Here is a 21,099-nt window from a genome sequence, read left to right as displayed (position 1 = left end):
ACCACGGCGAGTGCCATTCGCACTCAAACCCAAGATAGATGAGCAACTAGATAAGCTCATCGCGCAAGGATTGTTGGAACCAATTGATCACGCCCGGTGGGAGACCCCCATAGTCACAACCATGAAGCCAGATGGGTCCGTGAGAATCTGCGGTGACTACAAGGCCACCCTCAACCATGCGCTCCAACAGAGTGCCTACCCCATCCCAGTAATACAGCACCTTCTGCACTCACTGGGGGGCGGGTCTTCGCGAAACTCGACCTGGCGCAAGCCTACCAGCAACTGCCGGTCGATGCCGCAACTGCAGAAGCTCAGACTATTGTGACCCACCGAGGGGCTTTCTGGTGTCACCGACTCCAATTCGGGGTCAGCGTGGCGCCAGGGGTTTTTCAGAGCCTGATGGAGAGGCTACTGCAAGGCATAAAAGGGGTGGTGCCCTATTTTGATGATGTGCTAGTGGCCGCTACAAACGAAAAACAACTGGAAGCCCGGCTAAGGGAGGTACTAAAAAGACTCAAAGACTCGGGACTCAAGGTTAAGAAAGAGAAATGGCAGTTGTGGGTGGAAAGGGTCGAATTCCTGGGGTACCTCCTAGACAGACACGGGATCCACCCCACAGAAAGAAAACTCAGAGCCATCAAGGAAGCCCCCAGACAAAGAAACAAAACCGAACTGCAGGCTTTTCTGGGACTCATTAACTTTTACAATATTTTCCTGCCCCAAAAGGCGACCGTGGCGGAACCGTTGCATAGGCTACTGGACAAAACAGCCACCTGGACTTGGGGGAAGCGGGAAGAAAACGCTTTCACACACACAAAAAACCTACTAACATCCGATGCAGTTCTCATCCAGTATAGCGAGACCCTGCCGTTGATTGTGACATGTGACGCGTCACCCTTCGGTGTTGGAGCCATCCTCAGCCACAAACTACTGGACGGGAAGGAAGCACCCATCGCCTTCTTCTCGAGGACACTCTCCAAGCTGGAAAGAAACTACAGTCAGGTGGACAAGGAAGCCCTAGCAGTCGTCACCAGCGTCAAAAGATTCCATGAGTACCTTTAAGGTAGGACCTTTTCCATCGTCACTGACCACAAGCCACTGCTAGGGATCCTGGCAGGGAACAAGGCCACCCCGAACATCCTATCACCGAGGATGACAAGGTGGTCCGAGTTCCTTGCCGCCTACAATTACCAGCTGACACATCGACCCGGCAAGGACATCTCCCACGTGGACGCATTGAGCCGTTCCCCCCTGCCAGACCTAGAGGACGACCCGGCACCCACAATGACAACCCTGCAAATAGAGACATTGCCCAACCCACTCCTGACCACGCCAGACATTGCCAGAGAAACCAATAAAGACAAGCGGCTGGCGCGGGTCTTGAGCTGGGTGGGAAAAGGGTGGCCGGAAGGTGACAGAGACGAACAATTCAAACCCTTCCAGAACCAACAAACTGAACTCTTTACCCAGAAGGGCTGCATACTTTGGGGGGACAGAGTTGTAATTCCAGAGACTTTGCAAAAAGGGTTTTGTCAATGTTGCATGAAGGGCACCCAGGCATGGTTAAAATGAAAAGCCTGGCCAGGAGCTACACCTGGTGGCCAGGAATGGACAAACAAATAGAAAACTGGGTAGCCACATGCAAAAGACTAAACCAACACCCCCAATTCCGCCCCGATCCGAGAATGGGAGACTCCAAGGGGCCCCTGGTCTAGAATCCACATAGACTTCGCGAGGCCAACCAAGGGGCACATGTTCCTGATCACTGTCGATGCTTACTCCAACTGGTTGGAGGTAAGCACCATGGAATCAACAACCACAGAAGCCGTCATTAAGAAACTGAGCAAACTCTTTGCCACACACGGCCTGCCAGATGTGCTAGTGTCGGATAATGGGCCACAGTTTACTGCACTAGCATTTGAAAAGTTCCTGGCAGAGCAGGGGATATGCCATGCATTAACCGCACCCGCGCATCCAGCAGTGAACGGGAGGGCGGAACGCATGGTTCAATACATAAAAAATACCATCCAAAAAATTGAAACCGGCAACATACAAGAAAAAATAAATAAAATGCTGTTTATCCAGCACATCACACCCAGCTCAACCACAAACAAAAGCCCAGCAGAATTGCTAATGGGCAGAAAACTAAGATCCCCGTTACACAGAATGCACCCCACATATAACCCTGAGAAACCCCTGGACTCATCCAGCAAATACAGAACATTCAACATCGGAGATACCGTCTACACTAAAATTTTTACAGGGGACCCACTCTGGGTACCGGCAAAGATCACCCAGATAACAGGCCCCCGGTCCTACCGACTGCAGACCACCGACGGACGAAGCTGAAAGCGGCACATCGACCAGCTAAGGTCAAGACTAGCCGCTGACAGCACACAAACACCCAACCAAGAAATCAGAAGGGGGGGGAACTGCAAACCATGAGCAAAGAGGAGAGGGAAATCCTAAAACGCAAGCAGAACACCCCCCACCCAGAATAAACCAACACCAAATAAACCAGCCTTACTCACCGGTAGACATCGAACCAACCGACCACAAATCCTGGGAAGCTTCACCTGGAAGGAGCAGCCAAGCCAGTTCAACCAGCCCGGAAAAACCAGGCGGGAACAACAGAAGCGGCAGCTCGACCAGCCCGAGTAGACTGGGAGGCAGCTACCAAAGAAGGCCCGGCTCACCCTTCCAGGCGGTTCCACCCCAAGGAACTGGAGCGACAAGGAGTTCGTCCGAACCAGTCGAGGACCATGCTGAAACTGAACTGTGCAGGTCAACTAGGCAGGTACGAAGCCCCGCCTACCTGCGCGACTATGTGACAACGCTCCATCAGACGAAACCAAGAAGGGAGGGGTGTGCTATATTAGCATACTCCAAACCCTGACACCTGATTGGTCCACACAGACCGCAACCAGATTGGCTAACTGAACAGCCGTGATTGGTGCGCTAAGAATCTACCGCGATTGGCTGAGCCAATCGCGGGAGATTGAAAGCTCTGTCATTGGCCGCCGAGCCGCAGGCAAACCCTTTAAAAAGGATTGCCGTGGCTCCTATTCTTTGGACTGAAACATATCTAAATAAAGAGCTGAACGTTACTAAATGGTCTCGCGTCTCTTTGGGAACCGATCCACCCCGATCTAACAGTTTCACACTTTAAGGTGGGACTGGAACTGTGTATTTCCCAGTCTCTAACCTGGTATGTTCCTCACTACACCAACCTGGATCTTCTTCCCCACAAAATCTACCTGGTAGGGCTCCTCCCTGGTGTGAGTCCTTCCATGAATAACCAGGGAGTTCTTCTGACCAAAGCTTTTGCTGCATTTGCTGATATAGCTTTTCTCCAGTGTAGATCCCCCTGGGCATAGTCAGCTGTGATCTACAATATATGTACATTTCCCACAATAAGCAGATCTGTGGATCTTTTCCACCACTAATATTATTGGATTCTCAAGGACCTCAAAAATACTCTGAATCCTTTCTTGGATGGACTTTGATTCAAACTACTGTTTGCTTCCTCACAGGGTGAGGCCCGCATTACTGTCTGCCTTATGTGGCCTCAGTAAGAGTTAAAGAACCATGTTTTCCCATGGAAGTCCACTACTCCAAATAAGAAATTATTTTCTTAAATAATGATTTTTTAAAAAAAGTTGTGGGTTAGGCACAGTTGTGCCACGTTAATCCATTGATGGCACACCTCCAGGAAATCCTGTGTTTGTTTGCTAGATATGGAATTCAAAACAAAATTCCTGAAGGCAGCAGTGGCAGATCAGTTCCCAATTGTTGTCAAGAAAAGAACATGCCTATACAATTACAAGGAGTCCATCTTAACATGGAGACTTTTTAAAACTCCCAACACAGAGGAAAATGAAGGCACCAGTTTTAAAGTATGTGCTACCAGTAAAAAATAAAATATGTAGCAGCTGACATGTTTCAGCCTTGTTGCTTCTCTGCTTTTACACCCTGGGGAAACCCAAACAGCCCTACTTGCTTCTGGACTCTCCTTCCACCTTTTAGCTGCTGATTCCACCCTGGGGAGACTAGGAGGGCCTCCCTCCCTCCCCCCTCTTAGCTGAGAGCCAGAAGAGGAAGCTCCCCTGCTGTTGGTCTCTCCTCCAAATCCTCTCTAGGAATTTACTGTTCAAATGTTTAACCTCTTTTGGCCTCAATTACCAACACTTTGCTGTACTCTATTCTACCATTGTTTATCGTGGCTGTTGCTTATCTATAGTGCGCCATTTAGTGACATAAAACTGAAAACCATGTTGTTCCATCTCTACATAGGGCAGTTACAGTATTTTTCTTTCATTGATTATGCACCATCAAGTCATTTTTCACTCCAGTGCTCACATCGATAGACTTTCTCCATGATGATTGTTCCTAACTTGTAAATTCACACCTCCCAAGGATTCCTTCATCACCACAGAAAAAGAGCAAGAAACAACAACTACACCAAGGGGAAAAAAGGGGGAGGGGAACTATTGCCAGCTTGCTAGCTTGATTATATTAATAGAATAATGGAACATGCAACATTAATTCCCTATCTGTATTATTTTCCCCAGTGCTGAGTTAGCCAGTTCTGCTGAGCGACTCGCATATTTGATTAATGGTTGCCTGAGGGAGAGCAAGGGGATTCGGCTAATTAAGGAAAGCAGTCTCACTTAACAGCCATTGCAACATGCAACTGTAATTGCAAGGCCCATAAGAGTTTTATCTTGAGGACTACTTTTATGCTGGCTGGGGAATTCTGGGGCTTAAAATCTTGGTGAAACCAAAGTAGAAGATTGAAACTCCACATGCGGGTCCATAATCAACATACTGTTGGAAAAATTATCCTTCTGGGTTCAGTTCCAAGTGAGGAAAAAGACACTGGAAGCATGGAGGCTGTTTGGAAAGATGGTTTAATGGTGGACAGGACCACATGGCTTGGAGCTCCAAAGTGAAAAGAATGATCAAGATGCTTCAAGATGTTGGGTGAAGGAAAAGAAGGGTTGAGATGCCTTAGTTATATGCCCTCTGTTGGGCCCCACTTTAGTGTTTCCTGTTCCTGTGTAAGAAATGTATCCCATTAGCTATCAGACTCCCGGGGTGGAGGTCTTAGCTAAGTTTGTAGGCTTGGTCTGGAACACAGGGCTTCACCTGAGTGCTGGCTGATGCCATCTTCCCAGGCCAGGTGGTGAGATGGGCAGAGGCCTTTGTTATGTAGAATACTCTGGCCTAGGCTTTAATGGCCCTCCCATTAACAAAGGTGGGAGTGAGCTTCTGCTTCTGAGGTGAGTTTCTGCTTTTGAGTTTCTACTTCCCTTTTAGGGGAAATATTCTGTCTTTTTAATATTTCCTTGGATATTTCATATTTCTAGGAGAGGGGTTGGGTGAAGAACATTTCCAAGCAAATACAACTCAGGCAAACAAAGTCACTAATCTAAAGGAGGATTAGAGAGAAGAAGTAAACATATGTTAGACTTTAACTAGAGATAATTAATTGTATTAATTACTATGCTAAACAGTAACAAAAGTTAAGCAGTAACCAAAGTTAACCAATGATGAAGGATAACTAAAAATGTGTATAAATGCAAGACTAGACTCCAATAAAGATCATCTTGATTCAGTTGTTCATGATCAAACAACTCGACTGCCTCGTCATTACAACAAGTGGCGCATGAACAGGGACCCTCTTACTTCGTCCGGCAAGGATTTGGTGCACCTTCAACCCTTTGTGGTTTCTTCAACATTTTGGTTTCTGTAAGTATGGGGTCTTCGCTTTCTGAGGAACAAAGGAAGCATGTAGATGAATTAGGCTATTTGTTGAAGAAAAATAATACCAAGGTACCACAGAGAAATCTCTTAAGGCTGGTCCAGGAGATTGCAGCTCAGTGCCTATAGTACCCAGAAAAGGGGTCTTTAAAATTAACTGATTGGGAATGTATTGGGAAAACATTGCATACTGAACCTCAAGCAAAAATAGAAGTTTTGCAGGTGTGGCATTTATGTAGGCATGCAATTGAAAAATTTGGTCACAATGAACTTTCTCTTTTAACACCTCCACCTACACGTTATACTAATGCTGTCATTTGTCCCCCTTCTTCACCTGAATATATGTCTTCAATTCCCTCAGCTCCTGCAGATACAGGGCAAAAGCGTCCTGACTCTATTGTTCAGTCTTCTTTTCAGAAAATGGTAAAGACTTGTCAAAAAGATGCCTCTGTCTCAGGAACAGAACTTGCAGAATTACTGTCTGTTTGTCCAGTACAATATCGTCCTGGTCAGGGACCACAGCTTGGACTGCAAGTAGCAGAATGGGAGGGTCTGCCTTATCAGATCTTAAGAGAGTTAAAAAATGGCAGTTACAAACTATGGGATTAGTAGTAATTTTACAAGAGGACTTGTAGAAGGAATAAAAAATGGTTATACAATGATCCCTGAAGATTGGAAGCAAATATTTCGCATGATTTTAACATCCATGCAATATGTGGTTTGGGAGAATGAATATATGAGACATACTCAAGCTGCTGCTTTAGGAGGGGAGGAGCATATACAGTTGAGCAGCTATTTGGTTCTGGGCCATTTGGTACAATTCCTACTCAAGTTGTTCTTCCTCCAGCTACGTTAACTATTGTTTCTGAATGTGCCTTTCGTGCTTTTCTTAAGGTACCCCAAGCTGGAGAACCTAGAGCAAATTTTTCAAACATTCGACAAAATGCCAATGAGCCTTATGCTGATTTTGTTATGTGTCTGTCCAAAGCAATTAGACAGCAGTTTGATCATCAGGAAGCTGCTGGTGAACTTCTTCGCCAATTAGCTATTGAAAATGCTAATGCAGATTGTAAAAGAGCTTTACAGCCGTTAAAGGCTACTGCTACACTCTGGCAGATATGCTGCGAGTCTGCCAGGATATTGGATCACAAACTTATAAAATGCATACGTTAGCAGCTGCTATTCAGAAAGGACAGTGACCAATTGGTAACTGTTTTAAGTGTAAGAAGCCTGGCCACTTTCAGAAAGACTGTCGTTCTACACCTTCTATGCCTCAGAATCGTCCTTCTAAGAAGTGCCCTATTTTCAAAAAGGAATTTCATTGGGCCAATCAATGTCGGTTTCAGTCGGGAAACTTGCCAATGGGTGTGGCACCCACCCAGAATCCAAAGCGTGCCTTTCCCATCACTCTGACTCCTCCAGCAGTCTCTCTCACTCCTCCCCAGCCACAGCCGGAGCGCTGGGATCGATTTAATCACTCAAGAGGAAATTGAGTTTAAATTTCCCATGGAAGTTAAAATAGTTCCATCTCAATTTAAAGGTCCTCTTCCTTCAGGATTAGTTGGCTTAATTTTGCCTCGTTCTTCTGCACACAAAAAGGGCTGTTTTGTTGTGCCTGGTTTAATAGATTCAGATTACACTTGTATCATTATGATTCAGATTTGGGTGAATCTTCCTCAAGTTCTTCCTTGTAATTCTTCTGTTGCTCAATTGCTTCTTCTTCCACATGAAATCCCACCTCCTGGTATAGGTAATCATGTGGATGCAGGATTTGGATCAACTTCTTTATCTGTAGGCTTACTTCATCAGCTGAACTCCTCTCATCCTTTGTTAACACTCTTCCTAAATAAACAACCATTTCAAGGGTTATTGGATACTGGAGCCGATGTTACTGTCATCTCCTCTTTACAGTGGCCAGTACAGTGGCCAAAAACGACAGTTTCTTCATTGTGGAGAATAGGAGGTTCTACAGCTGCTTGGCAGAGTGTTCAAGAAATTAATGTTACAACATCTGCTGGTAAGTCCTTTTTCCTACAACCATACTATTCTAGATATTCATACTAATATTTGGGGCCGTGATATCCTTTCTCTTCTTAATGCCCATTTGATTCTTGATGATGGCTCTTCCTCTTAAATGGCTCTGTTCTACGCCGGTTTGGTGGAACAATAGCCATTATCAAGGGAAAAACTCACTGCTTTACAACAATTGGTTCAAGAACAATTGGCTGCTGGTCATATAGAACCTTCTACTAGTCCTTGGAATACTCCTGTTTTTGTTATAAAAAAGAAAAATGGGAAATGCAGCCTCCTGCAGGATTTAAGAGAAATTAATAAATGTATCCAACCCATGGGTCCTTTACAATGTGGTCTACCAAATCCTAACTTAATTCCTAATTTGTATAAATTATTGGTAGTTGATCTTAAAGACAGCTTTTTTACTATACCTTTGCAGCCTCAAGACAAAGAAAAATTTGCATTTACTGTCCCAGTTTTTAATAATAGCATGCCCACAAAACGATATCATTGGCGAGTGTTGCCTCAGGGAATGCTTAATTCCCCTACACTTTGTCAATATTTCGTGGATAATGCCCTTCAACCCTTTCAGAATAAATTTCCTTCCTATTTAGTCTATCATTAATATGGATGATATATTGATAGCAGCCTTGGATTTTGATGAATCTAAGTTGTTAAAAGAGTTAACGGATATTGTGGCACAACAGGGATTGTATATAGCCTCAGACAAAATTCAAAAGGTAGAACCTTATACCTACTTAGGACATAGAATGTTGCACAATTCCTCCATTCCAATTCTTCCTGAATTGCAAGTACAGAAATCATATCCATTAGTACAATGGCAAAAATGACTTGGCATTATTAATTGGGCACGCCCATTCTTCTACATTACAACTGGTGATATGTTGCCCTTATTTCAGTCTTTGAAGGGAGCACAATCACCAGGAGATCTAGTTGTATTAACTGATCCTCAAAGAACATCCCTTCAAGAAATATTGAATAAGTTTAAGCATCGATATGTGGACAGGATAACATCCTTAACAATAGGACTTTGCTTAGCTATTCTTCCCACTACACCCTTACCCATGGGATGTCTTTATTCTAATGCGTCCCCGCAAGCGGTCAACATTCATGAATGGATTAATTTGTTAGCTACTCCACCTAGAAACATTTATCCTTATCAATCAGCATTAGAGGATTTGATTATTAAAGGTCGTAAACGAGCCTTACATCTTACAGGACAGGATCTCATTAGCATAGCTTTCACTCATACAAAAGTTGACCATGAGCATTTGATGATGATTTCAGAATCATATCAGATAGCCTTTTCTCAATATGTGGGAAACTTGTATTCTTTACCCAATGATCCTAGAATAGTGGTTACTACTACTTTAAATCCGGCCTTTTCTTCCATTTTTGTGCGAAATCCTATTTCTAAAGCTCTTACAGTCTTTACTGATGGATCACCTACAAGGGGTGTGGTTGTCTGGCAGATTCAACAATGGTATTCTAAATTTACTGCCAAGCAGACTTCAGCTCAACGTGCTGACCTGGCTGCTGTAATTTTGGCTTTACGATTGTTCAATGACCAACCTATTAACTTGATCGTTGATACTCAATATGTGTATTTAGCTATGCAATCTCTTCCCTTTTCTTATTGTGCTCTCTCTTTGGATAAGAATTTGTTATCCTTGTTTTTATCTTTAAAGAATACGTTTGGAAACTCGCTTGTATTCTTTGTATGTAGAACACATTTGAAGTCATACTCCCTTTACTAATGCCTTGACTGAAGGAAATCGGAAGGCAGATGAATCCTTAAAGGATATTGCATCTTTGTTTGTTGATCCTGTTGCCAGTCATTCTTATTTTCATCAAAATGCCAAATCGCTTGCAAAGCAATTTAAAATTTCATTATCTTAAGCCCGGGATATTGTCCATGCTTGTCCAGCTTGTCAGCAACTGGCAGTTCCCTTTCCAGTGGGTGTCAACCCACGAGGAACCCAAGCTAATCAAATTTGGCAAATGGATGTAACTCAATTTTCAACCTTTAAGCCATACTGTTATCTTCATACGTCTATTGACACTCATTCACACTTCCTTTGGGTTACTGCTTCAAAACATGAACGTACTTCAGATGTTATTTCTCATTACCTATCCTCTTTTGCTGTAATGGGTCGGCCTTCTCAGTTTAAAACTGACAATGGCCCCGCTTATATTAGTAAGGAATTTCAAACCTTTTGTCAGAAATGGAATATTACTTTAGTGCCCGGAATTCCTTACAACTCTCAGGGTCAAGCTATAGTTGAGTGAGCTCATCATACTTTTAAGGCATTGCTTCAGAAACAATTACAAACTGAGTCTGGCCCTTACCATCTGCGAAAGATTCAAAATCTCATATATCTCATTATATACTTGGAATTATTTAACCTTTTTAGATTCTCTTGCAGACTCACCTGTTAATTTGCATTTTCAAACTACTGAATCTTTAGCAAGGCCTTTGGTAAAGTATCGCCAAGCTCCAGATCCAACCTGGAAAGGCCCTACACCGCTGATCACCTGGGGTCACGGTTACGCCACCGTGGAAGATCCTTCTACTCGACAAGCAGTGTGTGTTCCAGCGCGCTGTGTTCGTCCGTATCATGGCATGGCATCAGGGCCTTCACAACCCGATTCCGGATTTTAATCTTCATCTGAACACGGAAGTCCGTCTTCCAAGGTCGACACGCCCGCAACCCATCACTTGGGGCCAGGTTAAATCTACTACATATCAAGCTCAACAACTGCAACAGGCCTCATTACCTCAGACTCCTGAAAATCTTGTTGCTGCTGTTTTTGCTATTATTACTGCTAACTCTGTTACCATTTTACTTTGTATTTTCTTGTTATGGTTAATGGTGTTTCTGCTCAAAATGACACTTCTGTGGTTCGTCTTAACCCTAATTTGTGGGTTCGTCATGCCCAATACATGTTTATGACCCATGGCACAAATATTACTTTATAGTATGAGCCTCAATGGCATTTGGTCAAATTTCTTTTACCCCTAACTTGATCACGTCTTCTACATTTATTGTCTCACAACTACAATCTATTTCACACTCCTGGTTATTTTCTAAACCCCCTATGCAATTGAATTCTGTCCGTTGGCGTTACTTGAAAGTTAGTCAATTTACAAGGGGTCTGCGTTTCTGTTGTCACGCTAAACACACTTGGCTTCATAATTGGTCTGATTATGATGCTGCTCAGCACATATTAAAAAAGCTAGGGAATTATAGATATTGTTCTGACTACTATTGGTTGTCAAGTACCTTTAATTCTTCTTTGCATGGAATTAATATAGCTCCTGATATGTATCCTGACAATTTTCCTATTTTTAATGCCTCTGATCAATCTAATTTAGGATCGATATGCGCTGGTTGGCAGCTTAAGGATCCTAATATGTGGTTCTTTTTTGATAAATATGCCACTAATGTTCATCCTCAGAATTATCAATGTGCAACTATAGGTTATTTTACTCTACCTGTTCAAATAGGTACACTCCGATCAACTCGACAGCGGCGTTCCTCTCTGGGGCCTATATGTAATGATGAAGTCATTATTGACACACAATTGTCTTCTGGTTCTACATTTGGCCGTGCATTGGCAGGGGCCGTTACAGGAGTCCTTACTCTAGGCTCTTATCCTGGCATAATTGCTCAAGAAAACAGACGATCTATTCTTGGTCTCACCTGCAGACTTGAAAAATCCATCAATGCTACCGCTGCTATTATTTGTGATTTGCAGCATGAAATAGAAGACTTAAATCAAGATGTCTTACAGCAGCGTTTTGCCATAGACTATCTTTTAGCCTGTCAGGGAGGGTTCTGTACGTTAGTTGGACACCGTGGATGTGCTGTGCATTTTCATTCTTTGAATAAAACTATTGAGGATGAGCTTGCCAATTTACAATCATACATTCAAAATAATATCCATGCACATTACTCACCTTTTGAGTGGCTAACCAATTGTCTCCTGATTGGTCTTGGCTCAGACAGTTTTTCTTTTATGCTATAATTATTATTATTGTACTAATTGCAACCTGTTGTTTTATTCAATGTATTCCAAATTTATTCGCATTGTTTTGTCCTGCTTCCCTCTCTCTTAATCCTCTACAATTGTGATACATTCATAAATCTTTGAATCCTCCATTTAAAATAAAAAAGAGGATATGTAGAGGATATGTAATTGCAGGAATGTTCCAATCTCGGATGGCAAACCTCAGATAAAGAATGTTTCCAAGCAAATACAACTCAGGCAAACAAAGTCACTAATCTAAAGGAGGATTAGAGAGAAGAAGTAAACATATTGTTAGACTTTAACTAGAGATAATTAATTGTATTAATTACTATGCTAAACAGTAACAAAAGTTAAGCAGTAACCAAAGTTAACCAATGATGGATAACTAAAAATGTGTATAAATGCAAGACTAGACTCCAATAAAGATCATCATGATTCAGTTGTTCATGATCAAACAACTCGACTGCCTCGTCATTACAACAACACAAAAGCACCACCCAAAATTCCTTTTTGAGGAATTTCACTTCTTCTGCAAAAGGAAATATCTAGAAGATTCTGCTGATAACCAGAAAATGGCCGTTAGCCATTTTCCACTTTCCTTTTCTCTCTACCTATAATTTTAATCCTGAGAAAAGTTTGAATACAAAGAATTAGGCCAGAATTCAGTCAATTTCTCACCTACACTTTGTGAATGGGAGATCCCAAATGAAATACAATCCTTCACTAAACTCTTCAAGTTTTGCACCATGTGGATTTCCATGTGTGCACTAAGGGATGATTTATGCTTGAAGTAAAGATCACAGACTGGACATTCAAAGGGTATCTTCTCCTGTATGAGTCCTCTACTGTATAAACATGTAGGAATTCCGACTGAAACTTTTCCCACAATCAGGACATTCAAAGAGTTTCTCTCCTGTATGAGTTCTCAGGTGTTTCACTAGGTTGGAATTATCACTAAAAGCTTTTCCACAGTCAGGACATTCAAAGGGTTTCTTTCCTGTGTGAGTTCTCTGGTGTATTAGCAGGCTGGAATTCTCACAGAAACTTTTCCCACAATCAGGACATTCAAAGGGTTCCTCTCCTGTGTGAGTCCTCTGGTGTATCACAAGGGTGGAATTGTGACTAAAACCTTCCCCACAGATAGGACATTCAAAGGGTTTCTCTCATGTATGAGTCCTCTGGTGTCTCATGAGGCTGGAATTTGTAATGAAACATTTCCCACAATCAGGACATTCAAAGGATTTCTCTCCTGTGTGAGTCCTCTGGTGTCTCATGAGGTGGGTATTTGTAAAGAAACATTTCCCACAGTCAGGGCATTCAAAGGGCTTCTCTCCTGTGTGAGTCCTCTGGTGTTTCACCAGATTGGAATTATCACTAAAAGCTTTTCCACAGTCAGCTTTTCCACATTCAAAGGGTTTCTCTCCTGTGTGAGTTCTCTGGTGTATTACCAGGCTGGAATTCTCACGGAAACTTTTGCCACAGATAGGACATTCAAAGGGTTTCTCTCCTGTGTGAGTTCTCTGGTGTTTCACCAGGCTGAAATTATCACTAAAACCTTTTCCACAGTCAGAACATTCAAAGGGTTTCTCTCCTGTGTGAGTCCTCTGGTGTTTCACCAGATTGGAATTATCACTAAAACCTTTTCCACAGTCTGGACATTCAAATGGTTTCTGTCCTGTGTGAGTCCTCTGGTGTCTCATGAGGTTGGAATTCTGACTGAAACTTTTCGCACAATCAGGACATTTAAAGGGTTTCTCTCCGGTGTGAGTCCTCTGGTGTATTACCAGGTTGGAATTCTCAATGAAACTTTTTCCACAGATAGGACATTCAAAGGGTTTCTCTCCGGTGTGAGTCCTCTGGTGTATTATCAGGTAGGAATTCTGACTGAAATTTTTCCCACAGATAGGACATTCAATGGATTTCTCTCCGGTGTGAGTCCTCTGGTGTCTCATGAGGTCAGAATTCTGACTAAAGCCTTTTCTACAGTCAGGACATTCAAAGGGTTTCTCTCCTGTGTGAGTACTCTGGTGTCTCATGAGGTGGGAATTCTGACCAAAACCTTTTCCACAGATAGGACATTCAAACAGTTTCTCTCCGGTGTGAGTCCTCTGGTGTATTATCAGGTAGGAATTCTGACTGAAATTTTTCCCACAGATAGGACAATCAATGGATTTCTCTCCTGTGTGAGTCCTCTGGTGTCTCATGAGGTCAGAATTCTGACTAAAGCCTTTTCTACAGTCAGGACATTCAAAGGGTTTCTCTCCTGTGTGAGTACTCTGGTGTCTCATGAGGTGGGAATTCTGACCAAAACCTTTTCCACAGATAGGACATTCAAACAGTTTCTCTCTGGTGTGAGTCCTCTGGTGTATTACGAGGTAGGAATTTCGACTGAAACTTTTCCCACATATGGGACATTCAAAGTGTTTCTCTGCTGTGTGAGTCCTCCGGTGATGCACAAGGTTGTCATTTTGAAAGAAACTTTTCCCACAGTCAGGACATTCGTAGGGCTTCTCTCCTGTGTGAATCCTCTGGTGTATAATAAAGCGGGAATTTGTAATAAAGCCTTTCCCACAATCTCGACATTTATAGGGTTTCTCCATGGAGTTAATCCTCTGATGTGTTATCAGGCTGGAATTTTGACTGGAACTTCTCCCATGGTCAGAACATTGAAAGGGTTTTTCTCTTTTGAAATTCCTCTGGTATATCACCAAATTGGAATTACAATCTGAAAGTTTTCCCACAATCAGGACATTCAAAGAATTTTTCTCCTATGTGAGTCCTCTAGTGTATCAGGTGGTTAGAATTCTGACTGAAACTTTTCCCACAGAAAGGACATTTGAATGGCTATTTTCCTGTGTGAGTACTCTGTTATCTGAAATGGAAATTTCTAATGAAGCTTTCCCCACAATCTAGACACTCATACAGTTTCTCCCTGGAGTCACTCCACTGATGCATCACTACACTGGAATTGAGATGGAGACTTTTTCCACTCAGGACATTCAAAGGGTTTCACTCTTGTGGGAGTCCTCAGGTGCTTCACCAGGCTGGAATTCTCACTGAACCTTTTCCCACAGAAAGGATACTCAAATGGTTTTTTTTTTCCTGTGTGTGTCTTTAGTGTCTCATGACCTGGGAACTTCTAATGAAACTTTCACACAATCTGCACAGTGATATGTTTTCTCCCTCCTGTGAGTCCTCAGATGTTGCTATGCTCACTAAAGCATTTACCACATTGGGAGCACTTTTACGGCTTCCTCTTTTGTGATTTCTTCCATGAACCACAAAGGAGGTGTTTTGACCAGTTTTTGCTATATTGAGATAATTTGTCTGGCTGTCTGGCTCCTCTTCTGCATGATCAGCTGTGATTTGAAATGTTTGCTTTTCCCACAATAGTCAAATCTAGGGAGCTTTTCTACAGCTGAGATTCTTGGTGAAAAATATGGACAATGCTTTGTTTAGTGATGTTTTCATTCAAACTGTTTTCATCCTCACAGGTTGTGGCATTCATTCTTGTCTGCTCTACATGACTTTACTATTGACAGTTTCTTCCCCACTGACTTCCAGATATATCTTTCTTTTGCTGAAAGAAAAATAATCTCCTTTGACTTCATGTAATGTATCCTTGAGTTCTGCATAATCTGCTTATTCACGCTTGAAAACTTTCTTAATTTTCTCTTTTTTGTCTAACGGTTGTTTGAGGAGGATGAGAATTGTGTGTTTTTATGAAGGAAACGGAAAATATTTTGATTTCTAGCTCCATTTTCTTCCCTTTTCAATGTTGCTTGTTGCTCACAGTTCTCCCAGGTGCTCTTATTGTCATCCTCTTTGTCTGTAAGATTCAAAGAAAAGTGTAGCTTTAATTGTTTATAAAATGGTTAGAGATGATGTAAAAAAAGCAAAAAGTATATATTAAAAAGCAAACATGCCCCCATGCTACCATGTTTTCCCGAAAATAAGACCCACCCTGAAAATTAGCATGGGAGTATGGGTGTTGCCAGCTCGAGAGGTGACGAGCACTTGGGGGAGGGAACAACGGAGTTCAGCTGCAGCTCAAGCATGCCGGCCCCTTGGGACAGTGAAACAACTACTAATTCTGAGCGTGGAGAGATGTGTTGGGTCTCTTTTGTAGAAGGGAGGGCAAAAAAAAGCCTGTTCTGATTGCAGTGTTGCAGCAGAGCACGGAGTGGTAAGAGAAGAGAAAGCCTCTTGATTCCAGTGTTCATGTCTCTTCACTAAGTGTAAACATGTGTGTGTGTATTTGTGTAGTGGGGGGTAAGATGGGAGGGTGGCAAGGGCTTTTCAAGGAGAGGGGAGTGAGCAAAGGCGGGGAGCTACCATATGTGTTACCCTGGCGGGAGGTGGAAAAGGTTTCTTAGACGCCACACACAGCTCTGCCCTCCACCTTCCTCACTGGGTTCCACTGCTGAGGGGCGATGGAGCAATCCGCATGCAGCTGGCAGTATGACTTTCACCCGTCTCTTTCTGGATGTGGCACTTCTGCTTGTTGGGCTGCTAACCGAAGCTGGCAGCTCCACAGCCAGCCGCTTTGCTTTTTCCCTCTTTTTCCTCATGGGACACTCACAAGAGGCTTGCGCGGTGGCACCAGCAGTAGGCAAAGGCAGAAACTTGGGGGAGGCAGAGGCGATTCCAACACGCTGCCCCTTCTGTCCCACCGTCTCGTCTTATGTGGCCTCTTGTCTGTGACTGTGCCGAACAAGCACCAGCATAAGGTGTCTGAATCGCGTGCCTACCTCATGCCTCTATCTACTACTGTTGCTGCCACGCAAGCCTCCTGTAAGCCAGGCATCTGTATAGCTTGTCCAGATTGCCTGTCTTCCCCCACCCCAACTTTCACTCCACAGTCAGAATTAAAGGTTTTTTGTACTGTGTCAAGATGGCCGAGACATGCGAGTTCCGGTTTGTAAGGCGGCGGCGGCGGCAGGAATCCGCGATCGTGCGCGGTTCCTGCTGCGCTCGCCGATGGAGTGCCCCCGATCCAGTTGGATTAGGAGGCTATAGTTATCTCGTAGAGATAACTGAAGAAAGGGGAGATCCGGGCAGGGGTCCGGGGGTATCGCAACCCCCCTCCTCAGCCGGCTTAACTCCCTTTTCCAAAGGCGGTGGAGCGGCGGTCAGCAATGGCCGCCACAAAGAACCTTTCAGCCGGACAAGAATGTGCAGGAGGAAGTTGATAAAGTGAAAGTTTTTAGCTGAACCGGGACAACAAGTAACATCTAAATACCCTGGAAAATCAACTTTTTAAACGATACATTGTTTCCTAAGAGGACTGTAAAAAGCGGCGGATGAAAGTGAAAAGGGAAAGTTTTTTCTTACTCTCCTTCCCTACGGAGATAGCAGATGGAAATCAGAAAAACCCGCTTTGGCAACAGAAAGTAACTAAATTTGAAAATTAAAGCCAAGGGGACATTAAAGATTTCTGAACACTGGAATTAAAAAATTAAAATCTTTTGGCTATAAGTGGGAAGGGAGAGGTAAAGAATTTATATTAAGATTTTGCTGGAGGAGATTGCTTGGAGCTTATAAGATTAGAGATAAACTGCAATAAGACTTCTAAAAAATCATTTTGGAACTGTGTAATTGAATTCTACCCCAGGAAGAGAAAGTATTAAAAGAAGAAAGTGCTAAATGAAACAGTTTGTGTTGAATTGGATTGCTTGATGACTTTGGGACTTTTGGAAACTATTTTTTGAAAGACTAAAAACATTTGGGTTGTTTAAAAAAATCTCACAATGGCATTATCTGTTGAAGAATTGAAAATGGAATTCAAAAAGCTAAAAGAAGAGGAACAAGAAGGCAAGGGCTCTTCTGGATCTATTTTCCACTTCTTAGAAATGGCGATTTCTACCTACCAGGAATTACAGCAACAAGAAAGCTGGGATGAAGAAGAAGAAGCCATCTTTAATGGACAAACAATTTTAGTTGAGGAAGAAAAGAGAAAAAGGGGAAAGAAAATGGAGAATTCAAGATTTAAAAAAACAACCAAAAAAGGGAAAAATAAGGCGAAAAATCGATATAATGTCAGAAAGCAACAGAAAAGGGGAATACAACAGAGAGGGGAGACTAAGAGGGCGGAGATTGAGAGATGGGGGGGGTAAAAAGGCTAGATTCGACAAGAAAGGAAGGGAAAAAGGGAAGAGAAGTCATAAAGGCTTAAAACAAGATGTTAAAAAACAGGGTTTTTTTACAGACAAAGGGTAAAATACAATTAAAAAAGAGATTCTGCAAAAGTACATAAGATTGTATTGTAGTATTTGTATTTGAAATAGAATTAGAAAATTGGAATATTATATGAGTTAATAAAATATTAAAGGGAATGTGTAAAATGTCTAAGATTTAATAATAGAGTTCAATTTACTATGGAACATTGTTTTTACTATATTATAAGCTTATTATTTTTTTATTTTAAAATGTAGTATGTAGAATGTACTAAGCAGAATCAGAATAGAAATTATATATTATTTTAAGTGTTAAGTTTAGGGGAAAGGTAGAAAGGCGTCATACTTCAACCAGTGATTACAGGAGAAATTTTGTATTAAAGAGAAAAGATAAATAGATAATTGAAGAAGAACAGACAAAAGATACAAGTATAATGATTCAAATTGAGATGAAATAAATAAAATAGAATTAAGAGAGTGAAAAGAGGGGAGAAGACATATAGAAAATATAGAATGTTAAACAACATATGAAATAGTATATAAGGTGAGCATGAATTTGATTTATGTCTGTACAAAAAGATGTAACCCGGGGTTAAGCCGCTTTCCAAAAAGAAGTTTTATGTTTTCATGTTTCATGTTTTGTTTGTCTATGTTTGTTTATTGAGAATAAAATTTTGGAAGAATGTTGGAAGAGAACATATGAAATTGTAAATAAGACAGATGAAAGTATAAGCACAATGAATAAAAAGATATAGAAATTTAGGTAAAAGAAATATAATTGAATAGAAGTAAAGGGAGAAATAGTGAGAAGTTGGAAAAAGAGTAATAAGATATGAAGTTGAATACATAAGATGAATATGCATATCAAATTATGTTTGTATGGAAATGTGATAATCTGGAACTATGCTGTACTCATATAAGATGTTTTATTTGTTTTGTTAAAACTCAATAAGCAGTTTTTAGAAAAGATGTTTTATGTTCTTATGTTTTATGTTTTGTTTCTTTGTGTATTGTCTTTGAAAACTAATAAAATTTGTTTAAAAAAAAAAAAAAAGAAGGCCGAGACATGCTGAGAGCTTGGCACGTTGCAGCCACGGAAAATAGACAGTGCGATGGAAAGGGCGGGGCTAGTGGTAGTGCTTAAAAAAAAAGATTTTCCCCAAAATAAGCTCGAGTGTTTATTTTCAAGCCCCCCCCTCCAAAAAAAAATATATAAGAACGGGTCTTATTTTTGGGAAACATGGTAAAATCGTCTCTTACCTTATTTATGATTCATTTGACACATGGAAGACTACTGAGATCCATGTTCAAATAACCTTTCAATCAAATTCAGTTGATTAGTTGGGTCAATCACAAGTTCTTAGCAATGCAAAGGAGTATCAACAATTATATATTGAAGTGCTGGAGACAGATTGTAGACATATCCCTACTGAAATACAGATATACCAAACTACATGCGTATTCATGTGAAAATCTATCTCTTTCAAAGTTGACAATATGTCCCAAAATGGTTACTTAAACCTTCTGAGCTAAATTTAGAGATGTGGGGGCTTTAACTGATACAATGGTTGCCGAAAGCCTCTGCAAGATTTGAAGCACCACTTTTGTTCATGGAAATCCTCAGCAGCAAATAAGAGCAGAAAAACACTGTCCACAAGTACTCTGGTGACATCCCCCCTCAAGTAGTCCACACTTAACCTACTGCAATTAGAACTGATATCTGTGTTACTAAGCAGCCCAATCATTAAACAATGACTTGATTCAGAAATCTAATGCAGTTCCAATCTTAAAAAAAAAGGGGGGGGGTGTATTTACAAAAACACAGACCAACCAGACTGACATCAATGCCTGAGAAGATCCTGAAAAAGATAACCAAGCAATGGATCTACAAACACCAGGAATCAAGGAAACTTATGATCAGAACCTAACATGGGTTTGTTGAAAAAAGATCATGCCAAACAAATCTTATTTCATTCTTTGAGAATCAAGATCACATGAAATATAAGTACCAATTTATAATGGTTTGGTAGGATCCCACTTGGAATACTGCAACCAGTTTTGATTGCCACAATATTAAGAAGAAGAAAAAAGAGAAGAGCAGCAAGGATGATGAGAGGGGCTGGAGGCTAAACTGTATATAGAAGGGTTGCAGGAATTGGGTATGTCTAGTCTAGTGAAAGAAAGAACTAGGGGTAATATGATAGCAGTTTTCCAATACTTGAGGGGTCAAGAAGAAGGGAGTCAACTTATTTTGCAACGCAGCAGAAGGCAACATAAGAAGCAGTGGATGGAAACTAATCAAGGAGAGAAGCAGCCTAGAACTAGAGAGAAATTTCTTGACTCTGAGAACAATTAACCAGTGGGAGGGTTTGGTGGCTTTTAAACACACGGGACAGACATTTGTCTGAAATATGACTGGGTCTCCTGCTTGAGCAGGTTCCTTCCAACCCTGTCACAAACCTCCAGTGACGGAGCCCCTAAACAACCTCTGGAGGGGAGCCATTCCCAAAGGATCCACCGTCACCTGAAAGAGGCTTTTGAGATCTTCCCCCTCCAGCAGAAAATTGCAGCCACCAGTTTCACAGCGTGCAGCCCCAGCGGGCTCCGATCTGGGGAGGGAAGGAACCTGCAGGAGCAGCAGCCGACCTGCTTCAGCCCAGTTGCTTCTCTGCTTCCAGGCCATGGAGGGAACCGAGCAGCCCGACTTGCTCCCGGACTCCCCTCCCACCTGCTGCCCCCAACTCACCTTCCAGCTGCTGCTTCGACCCTGGGAAGAGCAGAAAAGACACTCGGCCGACCACCTACCGCCCCTGAATGATCAAGCCGAGGAAGATCTTCTACGCTTCTCCTCTCCTCCCATCCTTTCTAGCAATATGGTACTCGATGGTTTTAACTCTTTTATTATATAATGTGCACTTTTCGGGCACAGTTGTTGTCTACCTGATCGCCGTCTCCACATAAGAGGCAGAAAAACATGCATTTTATCTCTATTACGTAAGGCGTTTGCAAGTTGTTTGCATCATTTAAATGCTATCAAATCGTTTTTGACTTCTAGCAACCGACCTTTGCAACTGAACCAAGTGGAATAGTGAAA

General features: G+C 42.0%; 3 protein-coding genes across 3 annotated transcripts in view; 1 reads left to right on the top strand and 2 right to left on the bottom strand.

Moving 5' to 3' along the window:
* The window catches only part of LOC113426492 (uncharacterized), an 807,865-nt gene that overhangs the window by 555,371 nt on the left and 231,395 nt on the right, over positions 1–21,099 (top strand). The gene's annotated exons all lie outside the window — the stretch shown is intronic.
* Positions 1–21,099, bottom strand: part of LOC113432355 (uncharacterized) — a 97,710-nt gene that overhangs the window by 43,458 nt on the left and 33,153 nt on the right. The window lies entirely within an intron of this gene.
* On the bottom strand, positions 12,127–21,048 carry LOC113432293 (uncharacterized). Its single transcript, XM_087953187.1, has 3 exons — positions 20,752–21,048; positions 19,266–19,431; positions 12,127–15,658 (listed from the first exon to the last, which is right to left on the bottom strand). The coding sequence occupies exon 3, from the start codon at positions 14,427–14,429 to the stop codon at positions 12,993–12,995; it is 1,437 nt and encodes a 478-aa protein (XP_087809313.1). The 5' UTR covers positions 14,430–15,658; positions 19,266–19,431; positions 20,752–21,048; the 3' UTR covers positions 12,127–12,992.

Source organism: Notechis scutatus, chromosome 2 (assembly GCF_049901735.1).
Source record: "Notechis scutatus isolate UNSWTSFEM ecotype Mainland chromosome 2, rNotScu1.2, whole genome shotgun sequence".
Classification (NCBI taxonomy): Eukaryota; Metazoa; Chordata; class Lepidosauria; order Squamata; family Elapidae; genus Notechis; species Notechis scutatus.
Note: the sequence above shows the minus strand (reverse complement) of the source record. Positions and strands in the feature narration are given on the sequence as shown.